At 37.0% G+C, this 18,764-nt stretch overlaps 1 protein-coding gene across 6 annotated transcripts in view; it reads left to right on the forward strand.

Moving 5' to 3' along the window:
• SREK1 (splicing regulatory glutamic acid and lysine rich protein 1) overlaps window positions 1-18,764 on the forward strand; it is a 55,055-nt gene that overhangs the window by 16,304 nt on the left and 19,987 nt on the right. For 2 of the 6 annotated variants that reach the window (XR_010588777.1, XM_008170643.3), the window contains exons 3-7: window positions 7,104-7,219; window positions 13,568-13,732; window positions 15,053-15,231; window positions 15,904-16,034; window positions 17,154-17,268. Coding sequence is in view for 5 of the 6 variants with exons in the window: in XM_008170643.3 (XP_008168865.2) it covers window positions 7,104-7,219; window positions 13,568-13,732; window positions 15,053-15,231; window positions 15,904-16,034; window positions 17,154-17,268 (706 nt within the window). In the remaining variant the exon portion in view is untranslated. Of the gene's footprint in view, window positions 1-4,409; window positions 4,553-6,688; window positions 6,813-7,103; window positions 7,406-7,857; window positions 8,311-13,567; window positions 13,733-15,052; window positions 15,232-15,903; window positions 16,035-17,153; window positions 17,269-18,764 lie in introns of those variants that run through there. The other 4 variants (XM_024107372.3, XM_065550044.1, XM_065550045.1 and 1 more) reach the window with 4 other exon arrangements.

Below are 18,764 nucleotides of genomic sequence, written 5' to 3' on the forward strand. Positions count from 1 at the left end.
ACTGCCACCATTCCCCACCCACCCCCCGGGACCCCTCTCCCCTAACTGCCCCCTGGGACTCCACCCCCTATCCAACCCCCCCTGCTCCCTGACTCCTCCTACCCCTATCCACACCCCTGCCCCCTGACAGGTCCCCCGGGGACTCTCATGCCTATCCAACTGCCCCCCGGGACTCTCTGCCCCTTATCCAACCTCCCCGCCCCCTTATTATGCCGCTCAGAGTACCAGGACTGGCAGCTGCACCGCCCGGCCGGAGCCAGCCACCGCACTGCCCAGCAGGAGCTTGCAGCCCTACTGCCCAGAGCGCTGGTGGCACTGCAAGCTGAGGTGGTGGGGAAGAGGGGAACAGCAGGGGAGGGGCCGGGGGCTAGCCTCCCCAGCCGGGAGCTCAAGGGCCAGGCAGGACGGTCACGCAGGCCGATGTGGCCCGCGGGTCGTAATTTGCCCATCTCTGGCCTACAGAATGATCCGTACTGGGATGTCTGTAGCAAACTCAGCAGAGCAAGCAGACTTTCATGGATCCTTGAAAGTATTTTTTTAAAGGTTATTTAAATCTTATTTATGTGCTACTACACCCACAACCATGTTAATTTGTGCATACGGCACATATTTCTGAGCTTCGTGGAGTATAGGTTTTGATTTTTTACATTTACCTTTAATACAGGGATGGTCTAGACAGTATTTGGTCCTGCCATGAGAGCAGGGGACTGGACTCGATGACCTCTCGAGGTCCCTTCCAGTCCTAGAGTCTATGAATCTATAAGTCAGGGAGAAAAGAATAATACTGTATCCAATTGAAACTGCAAAAGGAATCCAGGTAGGCAGAAGATATCTGATGAGCGTTGATACACTTGAAAAGGTCACACAAGATCATTCATGAGGATGATCGGGAACAATTTTAGTTTTTATGTCTCATCTAGAAAACTCAAACACTGGTTCAGTACTGCCAGAGAGGGAAGATTTGCTTCCTAATGAATCAACACCTCTCTTGGGGTTTTCCTTGTGATGGGGTCATGGCAGCAGGCAGGTAAAGGTGAATTTTTCTGTGTCTCTTGGTGATAGATAACAATAGAGGAAGAATACAACAGAAGTTATGAGAACATATTTTTTACCTCCCCAATCATGTTCAAGCCATTTCATAGCTGACAGAGGCAATCTGAAAGCAGGACTATTATTGTATAGCAGTTTGTTTACAAGTCACTGTGGACTCTACAGAATAATACAGAGCTTGTGTACAACTAACTGAACGTGATTAGGTTGTGGGACAAACCCACTTGAAAATTTCACACCATAAATATGCATTTTCTATGCAACTTTATTACAGAACCATTCATGTTAGTTTGTAAATACTATCTGTATTGATGATAGTTTAACTTTCCAAGGAGATGTGTGCTGATATATATGGATCTGAAGAGCACAGTGCAATATTTGGTGATATAGCTGTAAACGTGATTGATACTATGGGCTGCTGAAGCAGTAACAGCTGTGTTCTACTGCAAAGTTTAAATTCTGCCGTTGGCCAAAAGTGCCATTTCTGAAAGGCTTGGTGTACAGAAACAAAGCTTGATGGGATGGATAGGAAAGAGAAAAGGATACAGAAAGCTTGGTTTAAAAAAAATAAACAAATTTAGAATGCCTTTCAACAGTGCAACCTCAGTAGTGTGTGAAGGGGAACCCCTAAGCATTGAAAATAATGTTCATTTTTAACGTTCATATATGTACTTCACCATTGCTACTTTATTAACCAAAAATGATATTTTAAATGAAGTAAAATTTCATTGCACTGTCAAAATGTTACCCTTTTCTTTGTTTGTGCATCACAGGTTTCCTGGGTTTTGTTTTTGTTTTGTTTGTTTTTTAAATGTTATACCTTTAGAAAGCAAAGGTTGAAACGTAACAAAGATGTTGCCCTAACCATCATTCTAAACTTTATGTCCACATTTTCTGGTAGATGGATTTTGACTATTAATTTGGTTTTGTATGTTTTCTCTGTGTGATATTTGTGCATTATTAGATGACTAGACTGGCCAAGGCAGACCTGTTACACTTGCCTGAGTTAGGCATTGTTTGCCATGCCACTAAACCTGCCGTCAAGTGAAACCTTCATGGGGGAAATGAGATCGAAGTCTGGCCCGCTGAAGATGGACGCCCTGTCTCTGTTTTTATTTTTTATTTTGCTTTCCTTTCTTTTTTTTTTTATTTTGTCCCTTTTTTTGTTTTGTTTTTTGTTTTTGCTGAATCTCTTTCACTTCTACTTGTGAACTGGTTCTTCAGTTCTGTAAAATGGTGTTTCATAAAGGGGTCATGATGTTTCATTTTAAAGTTGACTTTCTTAAGCTGTTTATGAGGGTGGTGGATGGTATATTAGGTCAGCTAAATTCTCTGTTGTAAACTAGGGATAAACACTGCCTTAGAAATATGTTTAAGCATCTTAATTCAACTATGACAGGCAGATCAGTATTTGATGTCTGAAGACTAAAATAGTGATAAAGATATATCAGCTCTCACATGTGTGTGTGTGTTCCTCCTTGGACCATATTTTCAAAAGTATGTCTCTGAAAAAGCCAGCTGAAACTTTCTTTCTTATTACTTCTTTCTTAAGAATCTAGCTTTTCCAAACAAAGTCGTGGATCTTAATCAGTCTCTTTCCCATGATCAGAAGCACAGTTTTATTTTAAGCTTGTATAACCAGCACAGCATAAGGTTTCTGTATTAATTTTTAATATGAAGAAGTTAAGATATCTATTTTGGAATGACTCTAGGGAAAATTCTGAACATTCTAGAATTTTTATTCGCTGTGGGTGAAATTCTGACTCCATTGACGTTAACGGAGGTTTAGCCGTTGACTTCAGTGGGCTTGGGATTTCATGTATTACTTTTGTTTAAGAAAAACCTTTACCACACGTTAGTGTAAATGGATTCTGAGGCTTTGATGGGAGAGTATTTTGTCAGATATGTTGTCTTTTAACATTGCTATCTGTGGGAAGATGGAAACAACTTTTTGGTTTGTTTGTTTTTTTTGCGGGGGGGGGGGGGGAGAGCATTGTTTGTTTTTTAACCTTTACACATTAGAATGGCATTTTCATTTAGCTGCAACAGAAAGGGAAATGGTTTCATCCATAAATTTGTATTTCCCAGTGATTTAACATATTAGGAAAATAATTTATTCTTCTAATCTCCAGATTAGATATGAGCATAAAGAGTCTTTGATTGAAGATACTTGTTCATCACTGAAGCTGGGTTTTTTTTGTTTGTTTGTTTGTTTTATAATCTATCAGTTTATAGTACAAAACACAAGGAAACTGATCCCTTCTGAACACCTGCATGAGAATGGAAGCTTGTGACTAATACACTATAATTTTACTGATCTCAGGCCTAATTGTCATTTACACTAAGGCCATTTTACATTGCTCTGGTAAGCCATGTCTACGCTACAGAGCCAATGCTATCATCGCTGTGCTGGCATAGCTCTTCAGTGAACTTGCAGTGCACACTGATAGAAGGAGTTTTCTCCATGTGCAAGAGCACCACCTCCCTGAACAACATTCTAACGAAAGCATTTTTCTGTCAGCATAGTTGTATCTACACTGGGGCTTTTGACAGCATATCTATGTCGCTAGGTGATGTGGATTTTTCACACTTCTGACCCATATAGCTATGCCAGTATAAATTTGAAATGTAGATCAAGCCGCTGATCCACTGAAGTGTCTTAAAATGGATGTAAAAGTAATTTACGCCCCACTTAAGAGGTCCCTCTGTAATGCTAAAACAGTCTAAAGGGGCCTTATTGCAAATGAGAATCAGATCTGTCATTAATTATTGAACACCCAAAAGTCATTAAAACTATTTTAAGGCACCGGCATAAATTGAAATAAGTCAAGAAATTGATCTATGAAGTTGAAATGATATACTTTTTAAATAAATACATATATTTGGGGAAAGCATTTCAGTTCAACTTTTAAGGCTTGACTTCACCCATCCCATAGCAATATGCATTAAGAAAAACATGCAAGCCTTAAACTTAAATGTCTTAACAGATATCAGATTGTGCAATAGCCTAAATGTTGTTCATATTTTTTCTGGGTTTGTATTCCTTTTTTATAAAAAAGATTAAGGAAGGTAATAAAATATTACTCAAGAACGTAACAGGTTCCTTTGGAGCTCTTAAATTGATTTTTAATGCTAAGTAATCTGATCAGCTTTTTACTAGAGTTCCGTTGGGGGGGGGGGGGGGGGGGAGGAAAACAGGTTGTTGTGGGTTTTTTTGGTGGAAAATTTCTGAAATTTCTAAACTGTTTCCATTTTTCAGGGTTCTAAATTGATTCATTTTTTGGGACAGTTTCCACAGGATTTTAGTGTGTGAAATTTTTGTTTAATATTTTTGAGCATGAATTTGATTTTAAAAAATCAATGAAAATATTGAAGAAACATCTGCAGAACCCAGATGTTGATAATTTTTCATGAAAAGATCTTTGAGAAAAAGCCACTTTTTTTTCTTAAGTAAAACTATGGAAAAACTTTGACCAGATCTACTTAATTTTTTTTAACATAGGTGAGAAATCAAAAGTATTAGGGAAATTTCAATAAAAATTTCAATTTAAAATGCATGTTATCCACCTGGCAGTCTGCTATAATAGTTTACCTTATGCGGTCATGAGTCAGCAAGTTACTTTAGCATGTACCTAATTGTAAATGTATGAATAGTCCCATTGACTTCAGTGGCATCGTTCTTACTCTGGAAGTCTAGGCACATGCTTAAGTACCTTTCTGAACTGATGACCCTCATTCAACTAAATATTTATGCATGTTCTAAATTCATCCCTGTTCAACAAAGCACTTAAGCATATTAAGCATCTACTTAAAGTTAAGCATATGTTTAAGTGTTTGCAGAATAGGGATAGATTTAAGTGCATGCTTAAATTAGGCATGTGCTTAAGTGCATTATGGGGACTACATTAGAATGCAGCATTACTACTAGCTTCCTGTAGGTGGATCCACCCATGTAAAGTCCCATTGACTTTGTGGGATTTTATATAGGTGCCAAGTGTAAAGACGGGAGGATATCTCTGCAGGATTAGGGCCTCATTGCTCTGTAATATCAACCTTCGTGGCTAGTTCATGTTTCAACAGCAATTTAAAAACATAAATTATGTTCTCCCTAAAATCAGCTGTGTAAATGTATGCCTAATTTGCAAGCACAGTTACTGTGGTTATGTAGGTAAATATCTGTTCAGCTGCATAACTGACAATTTGTGCAAGCAAATACCTGCTTTTTCATGAGCAGTCATGCAAATCAGGCATTATAACTTCACATGCTATCACATGTCTAATTTTAAAACAAGGCTTGTAAAGCGCTATATTCATGCTAAATACAATTTTGGCTTTAGATCAGATATGTTTTTTAAAAGTTACGGAAGAAGTTACTTTGAAGGTAATTTTCAGATACTAATAAATTGATTTTATTTTTCTCTTTAAGATAGCAATGTGGCTTGGTCTGTTGTACATTATGGACCAAAGTTTCACAGAATGTATCTTAAAGTTAAATAGCTGTGTGTTTGATTAACAGGAGTGCAACATAATATTTTAGATGAAATTGTGTTTTTTATTGCTTTCATTCAACATCTATTCACATTAAAATTGAGTTTATTTACATTTATTTTCTTTTGGACAGAGCAACTCAAATACATTCCAGAGCTGCAAATTGTGGTGCATATTTTCAAAACATTCTTTTAGTCAAATAACTCCTGTGGGCTTTAATGGGAATTGCACTGCCAAAACTTTTCATAGTGCTCTGAAAATTTACCCCATATTTTACTTTTAAATCAGGAGTCCTTTTGTATGTATTCATTATAAACTCCTGAAGTTAGAGATCTGTAATGAAAATGTATGTGCAAATTGAAGTACTACCAGAAGAGTACTGTTATAGTACTTATAAAGTTCATTATTGTAGAAAGCCATTAACACCTCTAAATTGCATGAGGTAATGTATGAGGGCTGTTTTATGGTTACTTTGGCAATTTGGTGCAGATTATGAAGTCCTTAATTATTTAGTGTGATTAGGAATTCTCTGACAGTTTTTCAGTTCACTGTTTAGATTTTGTGGTGATTTAATTCCCTTTAATTGGAAATCAGTATTTGCATTTAGCAAATTGTTTAAATATTATAGAGTTTAATATTCTGAAGATTTCTTAGCCCAGCATTTTTGTTATAACTATACATATAACTAACATTCATTTTATTCAGATGAGAAATTATTTTAATAAACTATTGGCATGACAACGGGGAGTTTGTTAGTCACAGTTGCAATATATATGAAAGTGTAGTGCATTTAGAAGGGAAACGTAATGGAGCAACTATCTCAGTAAATTTACAATTAGGCGACAAGAGATTTAAGTCTTGTAGTCCCAGTTACATTGAGACAACCTAGAAAGAGAAACAGTGCAGGTCTTTTTTTTTTCCTATTGACTCTACCTGCAGTACAGAGTTTGTATGGGGTCAGTGGTAATTTTTATATTTATTTATTTATCAAAAGCAGGTAGCAGCCGTAAAAGAAAAGGGACAGATTTCAATTAGCACATACTTTTTTTTTTTTTTTTTTTTTAAACTAATTTGGTTATTTGCCATTTCTGGGGATTAAACTTTAAAAAATGTTCTTCTTTTCTGTATCTGATGTTCTGTGTGCTATTAGTGATGCAGCCTACACGAACGGTTGTCATGTGTAACACAACTTTCGATCACCGCGAAAACACCGCCCTGGGAAAGCGTCCATGCTTGATATCGTTTGGTTCATGAACATTAAGTTTCCAGTACAGGTGACCCATAGCTCAAAGTGTTAAATAATTGTCTACATTATTCAGTTTTTAAAATAATAATCCATTAATGAGATTGCTAGTCTTTGAAGTTTTGCTCACTTTTGTTTTTCCTAGTAGAGCAGGGTAAAAGGAAAAACTTAAGTTCTTATTTGTTTTTTGTAAGGATCTGGTAGATAGATGCATTTTTCTTTACTGTTGTTTTTAAGTGCAAGGGTAAATAGTAAAATCATAAAAAGAATAACATTAGTTTGGTGTTCAAACTCTCTCTAACACTTCCATTTGCTTCTCCAGGTAAAATCCCAGATGAAGCCAAAGCCCTCTCTTTATTGGCTCCTGCTCCTACTATGACAAGCCTGATGCCTGGTGCAGGGTTGCTTCCTATACCCACACCAACTCCGCTGACTACTGTAAGTAAAATTAATCTCTTTGACTTGGAGTTAATAAATTGTTCTGTTTGTTCTAGCTCCCTCCTTCAGCCCAACCAAGAATTCTCCCCTTCTGGGTTGAGAGAAAAGGAATATCCCGATTCCATAACATCACACCCTACCTACTAAGTTGGAATAGCCCAATCCCATGACATCACACCCTACTTAGTAAGTCAGTGAAGACACTAAATCCCTCTGTCTTGATTTTTCTCAAGAGGTCAGGCTAGAGTATGGCCAGCACATTCACTTTGTTTTTCTTTATTTCCAAATTCCTATTCTGCAAAGTACTGGACTAGATTCTGTCTTTAATTACATCCATCTTAGTTGAATGGGTATAGACGGAGCAAAATCTGACCCAATGCATATACTACCAACCATTCCCCTTCCCCCAATAATAATAAAGTTTAAAATACTAGAATTAAACACATTCAGTCCTGTGGAAGGCTAGAATGCCACATTAGGATGCTCAAGCACACTCCCTCCAGTGACTGGGGCTGTTGCATGTTTGCCTCAAAATGGGATCACTGCAAAAAGAACGGAGGCTTTTATATTCTCTAGCTTCTACTTATTGCATATTCAACTTCCCTTTTGTTTCTGCTAACTCTTTCTGGCAGCAACAGGCTACCATCCCCCTTCCCTCTCCACCAGGAACGAAGGAATAAGCAGACCTTCCTTCAGCAAAAAAGGGCTTAATGAGTCTTCCCTCTGTTCCCCTGTCATCAGCCCCACGTTATTTGAGGAAATGGGGCCTTGAGCTACTGACCTTACTGCAGCTCTGCATTCACCAGAACCGTTATTCGTACCATCCTAGATTTCTACATTGTGCATTTGACAGCACCACTACAGACACTGGCAACAACAGTGTGCCCTTGAATGGCTCCTCACCAAACTCTGTTACTGGCATCATTAACAACACCTTCAATTTCTTGGTTTGATATTGATCAAACCTCTAGAAGAAATGAACATTCTAAGGTCTCTTCCTCATATACAAAATGGCATAAGAAAAGCAGGCTTGGCTAAGGGCTCAGGCAATAGTTTCAGAAACATTGGAAAGGACTCTTTTCTTCCTTCTGGTAAGCATTATTCCTTTTTAGAATATGATGATTTCTGCCCTATTAGTCCTTGTAGACAATGTGAATATTCATAAAGAAGCAGTAGTCATCAAGCCACTAGTTAGACACACATGATAGATTCCTACTGACCTTCTGCAAACTAATATGCACAGAATGACACCGGCTCACCCTAGTAGTTGTATAAGGGACACTGTAGTATTTTAAAAATTTTCCTTCTAAAATGAAAAGACAAAATTCCTGCAAAATGATCAATAGTTCAATCATTTTGTAATTTCCTGTAAACAGTACCCATCCTCGTTTACATGCCAGGGAAATTCATTAGTCAAAAATGTTGTTACTGACACTTTAATGCCTTGTGCGCATAAATGCCCCTGCTCCAGCCATAAATAATCCACCGTTTGTATTTTGAACCAGATTAATCTAATCACCTAGCTCAGATTACCCCTGTTTATTATAAGTCATCTTCCAGAAGTTAACTGCTCAGTTTATCTGCGCTCTAGGACTTTAGCCAAGAGAAAATATTCAACCTTCAGCATTGTAAATAATTTTTTAGAATCTCTGCCCAATTCTACTCTCAGAATTTTCTGTTATTAAAGTACACCTCTACCCTGATATAACGCTGTCCTCGGGAGCCAAAAACTCTTACCGCGTTATAGGTGAAACCGCGTTATATCGAACTTGCTTTGATCTGCTGGAGTGCGCAACCCCGCGGGAGCCCCCTACCCCCCCCCCACCCCCCCCGAGCACTGCTTTACCACCTTATATTCGAATTCGTGTTATAGCGAGTCGCTTTATATCAGGATAGAGATGTAATTCAGGAAGAATTTAAAAGACGCATTGAGCAATACTCTGTTGCAGCCTAAAATAAATTCAGGTACTAATTTTTATAGCACTGAGAATGATAGAATAAGCCTAGTCCTTAGACTGATCAGGAGTTATGACATTTGTTATAAATACTTCTTCAGTAGGAAGGAACTTGCTTTGTTCTTTGAGAAGAAGATAATGCTTAGACTTGGACTCAACTGGTCAACTGATTTTACTAACCACATAATGTTATGGCATCTGTCATGAGAGATCACTTCCATATTTTGGAAAGTGAAGGCATTATTCCACTTTGATGCTGCAGAAAATGACTGACTATTTTTTGTAAGGAAAATAATTTATAATTTAATTTATAGTTGAAGATAGTGAGATGGTAAAGAAATTTTGTCCAGAGGATATTGGCTTGCATAACCTGTTGTATGCCTTTTCCACTTCTCTTATTCAATTAAAAGCTTATCTAACCTTTCCTTTGGGTGGATGGATGTTGTTTGTTTAGAAAACATGCAGATTAGGAAAATAATCACACCTATCAAAACCAGGAAACTTCTAACCCCTTGCTTCAGGCTTTGCGGATTCCAACTTGATTCAGCATCTTCCCTTGTCATTCAGTCTAAGTAAGGCAAATATTTCTCAGTCAGAGATTTTTTTTCCCCGCAGTTTACAAATTCTTATAAAGGCCAAGTAGGCAACCATCTGTGAAATCTTTGTTTCAGTCATTCTGTTGCATGTTAATAAGGGACATAAGGTGAAAAAATGAGGTACCGCATTTCGTGGTGGATTGCAACTCTCTTCAAAGACATCTAATGTTTCTGTCACTGGGAAATAGCCTTCTCCAGTACATAGTGAGTTCCTGGTGACAAGGATGTAATGTGTTGCACTAAGTTACGATTTTGTAGTATGATGAGTGCCCTCTTCTGGTGCAGGGACTCTTGGCTTCCCTCCAGAACCAATTGGAGTTGAAGGTGATCAGCACTTTGCAGGATCAGGCACTTAGAGTAGGGATAGTCAATTATTTTTTGTCAGGGTCCAAATTTCTTGGTCAAGGTATACTCAAGGTCCAGACTCCAGAGAAAAATAATAACAATAATGATAAAAATAAGTAAATAAAAAGATTTTGGAGTGTGTTCAAAAGCATCTGGCGGTCTGGATTTGGCTACCCCTGCCTTAGAGCCATCTGGCATATTAATTACGGTAATAGGTTTGGATCCACTTTAATTCCCCTATAGGTGGATGGATGTAAATGTGGATGTTTTAACATATTTTAAGAAAATTTCTCATCAAGACCAATGTGGTGGTTGTGTTATTTCAGTTTTAAAGATTTGTTTTTAATACTGTCAGTGTATGTTTGGGAAACCAGATTTGCTGTAAATAGCGCTCAGGTATTTTCAGACGCATGTACAAGAGAAGACCATTACTCTTAGCATTTTTATCTCTGGTAGTTTACAGACTAAAATGAAAAGGGTTTCCAATCCTCAAAAGTGTATTTATTTTTCCATTGCATGTTCAGATTAGATCAAAAGATGATGTTTGTACTTCACAGTCCAAGAGACACAGACCAGGCTTTCATCTTGGGGCCAAAAGACCAAACATATCGAGACACTTGATAATAGCCTTTAATAGGCTGAGAGACTACTTACATGTGATCTGAGCTCCTTGCAACCACAAAATAGTGACCTTTTAAATGCCAGATAAAGGACTGACAGTTGTGCTTGTGTAAAGCATTTGACGATATTTGATGTTTGTTTAGAAAAATCCTAGTTCTGTATTCTTTATGGATTCTCCAGAAGGTAAAAGGAGTGAATACAAGCCAAAGTGAGCTGCTGTTCGCCAATTAATACATTCTGGCAGAAGAGGAATGAGGGTGAAATTTGGTGCCAGTGACCAAAAACTGGAGAATCATTAAATTTAAACTAACGCTCATGATTTCCATTCTGGAATTAGGAAAATAGTGATTTATACATGATCTTAGAAAATATCTCATGCCTGCATTTTGAAAAAGGAGCAGATCTTAACTTTTGTAACTTCAGTTATCAACTAGTATTTCTGTGTTACTTAAAAAGAAACACAGAAGTTTATACCGTATAAAGATTTGGAAATAATTCTAGAAGTCTGAACCAGAGATTGACATACATTTTTTCTTATCTCTGGTTCAGGAGCAGTAGTTGGAAAATCATAAGAACATTCTTTGTACTCCAACAATAGATATTTAGTTCTGGCAGCTCAGAATACAGAAGATTTTAAAAGTCACATTATTCTGATTACTATCTCACTTATTCCTCTTCAGTTGTGGCATGATTTTTGCAGCTGATATCTTGAAGAGCTGCTAGAAATAAGACTAAATGCTCTATAATAGGAAATTCTCAACTTTTTCATGGCATACATTACATCTTAATGGAGAGTGTGCCTGGTAAACCAACTCCTCCCATCTCTCCAGTCATAATCCTGTATACAATTGTGCAGCATGCTTACATGGAATGCTAGTATTAGGAAAGTCTTAGGTACTTTAATTGTTTTTGTTTTTTTAAGCAATTAGTGTTTTGTCTGTTTTGGAAAAAATAAGTATCTCCTGCTCTTTGTTTCATTTCTTTCTGTCATCTGTCCTGTTTCCCACTCTTTCCCCCAATCAGCTACATGTATTTCTCTTTTGCTTGATCATCTTCTCTCCCTACATGTGCTTTGTTGCTACCTGTTCCTCTTTGTTACGGGCATATGCTGTTTGGCCTTTTGGTTCATTTCTCTGCTCCCCTGCAGGCTTGTCCTCCATTTCCAGAGGTACGCTGCTTGGTGGTCCTCCTCCCCACCTGCCCGTTTTCTTTGTTCCCTGAACATTTTTCACCTGGTGAAGGGCTTCCTGCACCTCTTGTGCTAGTGCATGGCAGTTCCATTCCCTGAGATCAATTACTCTTTACTTTCCTCCTCCTCTTTTTCTTATTTCAGAGTAGCAGCTGTGTTAGTCTGTATCCGCAAAAAGAACAGGAGTACTTGTGGCACCTTGGAGACTAACAAATTTATTAGAGCATAAGCTTTCGTGGACTACAGCCCACTTCTTCGGATGCACGAAAGCTTATGCTCTAATAAATTTGTTAGTCTCTAAGGTGCCACAAGTACTTCTGTTCTTTTTCTTATGTTGAAGTAACCCCTAGTGGATGTAGCTAGACTGGCACCTGGTGGATGTAGCTAGACTTTGTTTTTAGACACCTGAACTCATGTAGAAGCAATTGGAAATAAGGAGGAAATGGTACCATGTTACTTACCACCTCTCTGTTGCCTACCAGCTAGTGCTTTATAGTCCACAGAATTGCAGCATAATGCTGTTTGAATGCTAGAATTCCAGGTTTTCCACCAGCATAAGGAATATGAAAATCTAGCAATTGTCAAGATACTCGTTAAAATCACTTTGGAATTCAATTGTGTGTATGTACGTAACGAAAAGCGAGATAGTGATTTGAATTGTTGGATTTTTAAAACCTAATCTCTCTCAATCTACCAGGGATAGAAACAACTGCTGTATACTAGCTATGGAATTCTATTTTCCACTGGTACACGGTGTTCATTTACCTCTCTGATGTTGCACAAGATCTATCACTGATCCCCAAGACTAATGCTGCTTCTGTAGTTCTGGACCAGGACTGAATAAGAAATATTTAGACCTCAGCCAGTTTAGGTCCTCCTCTGAGCTTTCACATTAGCAGTGGGTCCAAGCTAGAAAAGCTTTAGGCTGAGATTTCAAAGCCATGTAGGGGATTTGGATGCTCATTTTTCTTTTAAAATTAAGGAGAACGGTGTGTCTAATTATTCCCATTGGGCTCTCCATGGCCACTGTAAACATTGCAACCAAAGCATTAATCATAAGAAACTCCTTTGTTGAGCAATATTAGTCTTTCCTCCTCCAATTTGTCAATTTTTATATTAATCTAGGGGGAAAACTCAAATCTAAGCACATGTTTCACAAAAGAAAATGTAATCTGGTCTCTTTCTCTACAATTTAAGACTTGGGAGGGAATTATGTCATTCTTGACGGCATAGCTATGGAATTCTTGTTTATTGTCTCATGCTAGGAAGGTGCAATAGACACAAAGTAGAAAGTTGCCTTTTCCCTAGATGCTAATTCTATGTTTATTAATATCATGGGCATAAATGTTCATGTTTTATATTCTGCAGGGGAATTCTGCCATTATCTTTCTGTTTGATTATGCTATAGCATCACTAGCCAAAAAGCTCAAATAAGATGGTGACTGTGGCTGAATTTTGGAACATTTAATATATGAGAGGCTCAATTTGGGGGATAGAATTTTTGTAAGGTGAGGGTTTAACTGTAAAAATATTGTCTGTACTTAATTTGTATTTTATTTATTACTCAAATGTACTTGGGATAAAAGCCTTGCTGGGACACACAATCTCCCATTTGTTTATAAATCATGTTCTGTTTTTTTAGCTTAGTGTTTCACTTGGCACGTTGGGAGCTATACCAGCAGCAGCACTGGACCCTAATATTACAGCACTTGGAGAAATACCACAGCCACCAATTATGGGAAATGTGGATCCTTCCAAAATTGATGAAATTAGGAGAACAGTCTACGTTGGAAATCTGAATTCTCAGGTACCATCCTTTTTGTCAAATTTGAAATGTTAAATGTAGTTTTTAGCCCATGTCATTGTGATTTATAATCTTAAACAGTTTTGAAAAGACCCATATGTGCATAATGAGTTTGTTCCACATGGTAAAAGTAGAAGATAATTCAAACAAATAAAAGAAGATACTTTTGTGGTTATTAGTTGTGTTGTGAATGCTGCTTGGGAAATGGCGTGGGGTGAGAGGGAGAAGACAGCCTGTAGAATTCACTGCTACAAAGAAACAAATACTACAGATTTTGATGGTTTTATCACTGTGTATTCTGAAATAATGATTATCTGTATCAGAATAAATAAACTGATCACTTCAGGGATTATGAAGGAATTAGTGTCATCCCCCCATCCATGTGCAGCATTGCTCTGTAGGGTAGGTGCATTGTGGGGAAGGAATTTACCTTTTTCTAAAGTATGAATAATTGGCCATCACAGGAGACTCGTCTTGGTGGACTTGTATAATCTAGTATGAAAAGTCCTCTGTATCCATAACAGGGAAATGAAGTCCTCTTCCTTAAATCGCCAATTATTTATCAGAGGGTTATTAAAATATGAAAATGCCACTCAGTCAAGAGTAAATGTGGCTTTTGTTTTGTTTGCCTAACAATATACCTAAGTAGAAAGTCACTACTGTGATGAGTTCCATTCTAAAACCCTGGATGGGTGAATAGATAGAAACAACATTTTTTAAAAAATATTAAAAATATTATTTTGATGCACTTTCAATCAGTATATGTAATGCAAATATAAATAAATTGCTTTTTAACTGATTATTTCAAATGAACTACCCTGAAAAAAGCAGATCTGTATGGAAATACATTAATTATTCACAGGTATGATGAGTTCAGGGCTTGCAGTGATCCTTTCCTTCATTTCTACAGGCAGTTGAAGGGAGAGGAGAGGGGAGGATAAGCATTTTCACCTTTCCTTTCCTTGATTATTTTAATTTGTTGGATTAAAATGGTTGATCCAGAAACATCTTTCTTTTTTTCAATAATGTATAATTTCCAAACATCACCCTTTCAAAATATCTTCGTATTAGTGGCACCATTTTAGATAGAAGCAGACTTTTTAGATGTGTGGAGAAAACAAATGTTATCCTCCCTTTTCTAAATTGGCTAGTTTCCAAATAACTTGTATGGGGAAGGAAAGAAATGTAAAAGTTTTGGTTCATGTTGCCTTTGACTAATGAAATATTTTTTCTAATCTCTGAAGTTCTTAGGTTACATGGTATGTTGGATAAGTGTTTTTCATTACATATTTTACTTCACCTGAGCTTTTCGACTTTTTCTAGACCACAACAGCAGATCAGCTGCTTGAATTTTTTAAACAAGTTGGAGAAGTGAAGTTTGTGCGAATGGCAGGTGATGAGACACAACCAACACGGTTTGCTTTTGTGGAATTCGCAGACCAAAATTCTGTACCTCGTGCTCTTGCCTTTAATGGAGTTATGTTTGGAGACAGGCCACTGAAGTAAGAAATTAAACAGAAAATATCCAAATGAATTCTGAACGAAAGATTTCTCAGTATCTTTATAAATATGTCTGTAATTATGCCTCTCATCTGTGGAGGTCTGTCATACAAAGCAGTTTGCAAGGCCTGTATTAGCAGGGTACTGCTTTCTGTAGCCTTTGATAGCTGTTGTTTTACATTTTCAAGAGTGAAATATGACTTCCCCTGGATACGGGTATAGTGTAGAACAGAGCAGCCTATATTAATATTTAATCTCTGAGAGTGAAATCCATCACCGTGTAGATAACCCGCGCTAAGCTCTAATTAAGCCCTAAATATGGTGCTTATGTGGTGAATAGGTTTCAGGATATAAATTTCACCTTTAATAATTAAAAAAAAAAGTTAAATTTCTTACTCTTGTATTGTTTGAAAATATGCTTGTATGCCACACAAATATGGGCATCACCATGTGTATTAATGCATTTATTCAAGGTAAAAAAGGTTTTAGGCAATAAAAACCAGGTACTACGTGTAAATACTTGAATTGTATTGTGATTATCAGGAAAAAATCTATAGACACGCTAATTTTGGATAGGGTGCAGTGTATATTTATCTTGTTTTGTTTTTTAAATCAAGTTTCAAACAAAGTGTGCACGAGTATAAATTTAAAGCTAGGTTTGTTCCTTACTTTAGAATAAATCACTCCAATAATGCAATAGTGAAACCTCCTGAAATGACTCCACAAGCTGCTGCCAAGGAGCTGGAAGAAGTGATGAAGAGAGTAAGGGAAGCCCAGTCTTTCATATCGGCAGCTATTGAGCCAGGTAAATCCATTATGTTCGCTAGTTAGGATGAAACAAGTATATCTCAAACAGTGTATCTTGACATGCATTTATAGAGCATTTTCAGACAGAGAAAAGGACTCCCCCAGGATGAGCAGTATTTGTCTTTGGTAAAAGTTGAATAATCAAAATTATTTTCTTATGTGACAAGCCAGTGGGTTCCAGGTTTCTTTTCAAATTTGTTTTGACATATTTTGTTTTCAATTAATGCTGTCAATAGCTTAAAACTGTGAAGTCAATACTATTATAATACCTAGTAATGCTTAATGCTAGTGCGTTTTTATGTTCAAAGTGCTTTACAGACATTACATTTTTCACTCTATCAATTCTTTGTTGTCCTCTGCTTGTCATTAAAGAATATGAATTGGCTTATCTTTTTAAAAAAACTTGTAATTAAGATAACAATGAAGATTTTTCATAGACCTTTGAGATGTTTCATTATCATTAACAAACCTAGATGCTGCATAATTATTTGCCTTGTACAAAACTGGAAGACACAACACTCTAAAATTTCCTAGTTATTTCTTTAATGCATTAATACTACTCATAGTATCATCAGATGGGACCTGATTCACTGCCCATCAAAGTCAATGGAAAACTTTCAATTTACTACAGGGTTTTTGGATCATACCTTTACTTACTTCTCCAGAGGGTTGTGAGGATTAAGTATTATTTATACAGTGCTTTAAGTGCTGAGTGTCATTTAACTTTTTGTGCACGTTTTCAAAATTACTACTCTCTCTGAATTTTGTCTATTCTCAGAAGTTAATTTTTTTCAGAAAAAGTAATTTATATAATTGAATAAGCCAAGAAGAGAACATGTTGTAATCTTGTGCATTGTGGCAGCAACATAAATCCCATTCCTTACTCAGCTAGCTGTTTATAATTATCTGGTTTATGTGTACTGCTGCAGGATGGCTGCACTCAACGAGTATATGCAATGACTTTCTTGGATGTTTCTGAAGGATTTTTGCAAAGAAGGAAGATGTGCAGAGAGTAGGCCCATTGCACTATATGTGGTACATTCCACTTGTGCCAGATTGTTAACTGGGATCTTTAAATGTTCTGAGCTTACACTGCAAAGTGGTTTTTTCCTCTCAGAGTCTGGAAAGAGCAGTGAAAGAAAAGGCGGTCGATCTCGTTCCCATTCTCGTTCAGAGTCCAGATCTAGTTCAAAATCCCGATCTAGAAGGAAAAGATCACACTCAAAACGCAGGTGAGAATACTTTCCATTTTACACTAAGAGATTACACTGTGTTTCTTGATGGCAGTAGCTTTTGAGATTATCTTTGAATTCTGCTGGGAGAGATTTATTGAACTACCTGATACTGTTGACTGGACCAAAATAAGAACGTTCTGTGTTTGGGCAGATTTTCATTCCCCAAAACCAGATAATCATCATGGAAAAGCTATTTTTGGACAGTGTTGAAAAGATACAGGACTGATTTAGAGCAGACGAAGATAAAATGCACACATTTTAGTAGCTTGATTTTTTTTGTTAAATTTTGAAAGGTCTGGATTTCAGAATGTGATACAATTAATTGCTTTGCTGGTGGACAATGTAGTCAGATTTTTTTTTTTTTCTATTGATGTCCTGGATTGTTCAATGGTTTGGTAGCTTTTACTGGTATGATACTCCTAGCATCCCAAAATTATAAATGTTACTTAACGGACTCAGTCTGAAAATGCTTCTGACACAAAACCCCCGCACCAATTCTGGCTAAATTTTTTCATCCTTAATCCCCGCTATTTTTGTCTGAGAATTCGTTCTGATTTTCAAGGTTTAAAATTTGGCTAGGTTCTAAATTCCAAATTATTTAAAAGTGGAAGAAAACTTGTCTGTATACTCTTAAAAAATTACCTGCAAACTTTTTTTTACCCATAAATGAGACAAGGGTAAACTCTTGTTATCTCAATTTTGGAAATATCTCCTGAAATCAGAATTCCTGTTCTCTGAAACTTAGAAATATCCCCATAGCCATTTAGATAATCAAGGTTATGTACCCACTACCTCAGATAGCAAAAGAGTGAGAGAAATTTAGCATTGAAGTGAATGTAAAGTAACTTTTTTTTTTTTTAAGTTGTTTCCTCAGTATTGCATCTGCAGTTGTGTTATGCCCCTGAATGCATTGTCCTGTCACGTGGCAACTACCAGAACTCCATGGTGGGCAATGAGGTGACCCATAGGGACTCACCACATCCATATACTATCAAAGAGAAGCGATTTGTCAACCGCTGAAGGGTTGGCTTTAGTTTTATGGTTTGTTCCAGTAGGTGTAACCAGAGATTGTGTTTTATGATGTTAGAAGATTGAAGAATTATTTTTTTACAATCAATTACTTGCTGAATGCCTATTTGGGACAGTAGGCACATAACTAGACAACTTTTTCTCTTTAGGAAAGCTTTACATGTCACACACTACAATTTTCAGATTCTTTTGTCTATGGATAACTCAGAACTGACTGTGCTTTAAGAGCCAAATTCTCACTTGCCTATTTCAAAATTAGATACAGGTAAATAAATGTCTGAATCCAATGCTTTGCATAGTAGTATGATGGAATTATTTTGAAGCCAGTTCTGGGGACTTATTGAACTAAAGATCATTCTGATCCTGGCAGAGAGTCAACAGCATTTTCAGAATAAACCTCCCTCAGTCATTCCCTGTTTCTTGGTGGCTTGTCATTCCCGAGTTACTTTCATCTCAAATTCATC

The sequence above is a fragment of the Chrysemys picta genome, chromosome 6 (genome assembly GCF_011386835.1).
Source record: "Chrysemys picta bellii isolate R12L10 chromosome 6, ASM1138683v2, whole genome shotgun sequence".
Taxonomy (NCBI): domain Eukaryota; kingdom Metazoa; phylum Chordata; order Testudines; family Emydidae; genus Chrysemys; species Chrysemys picta.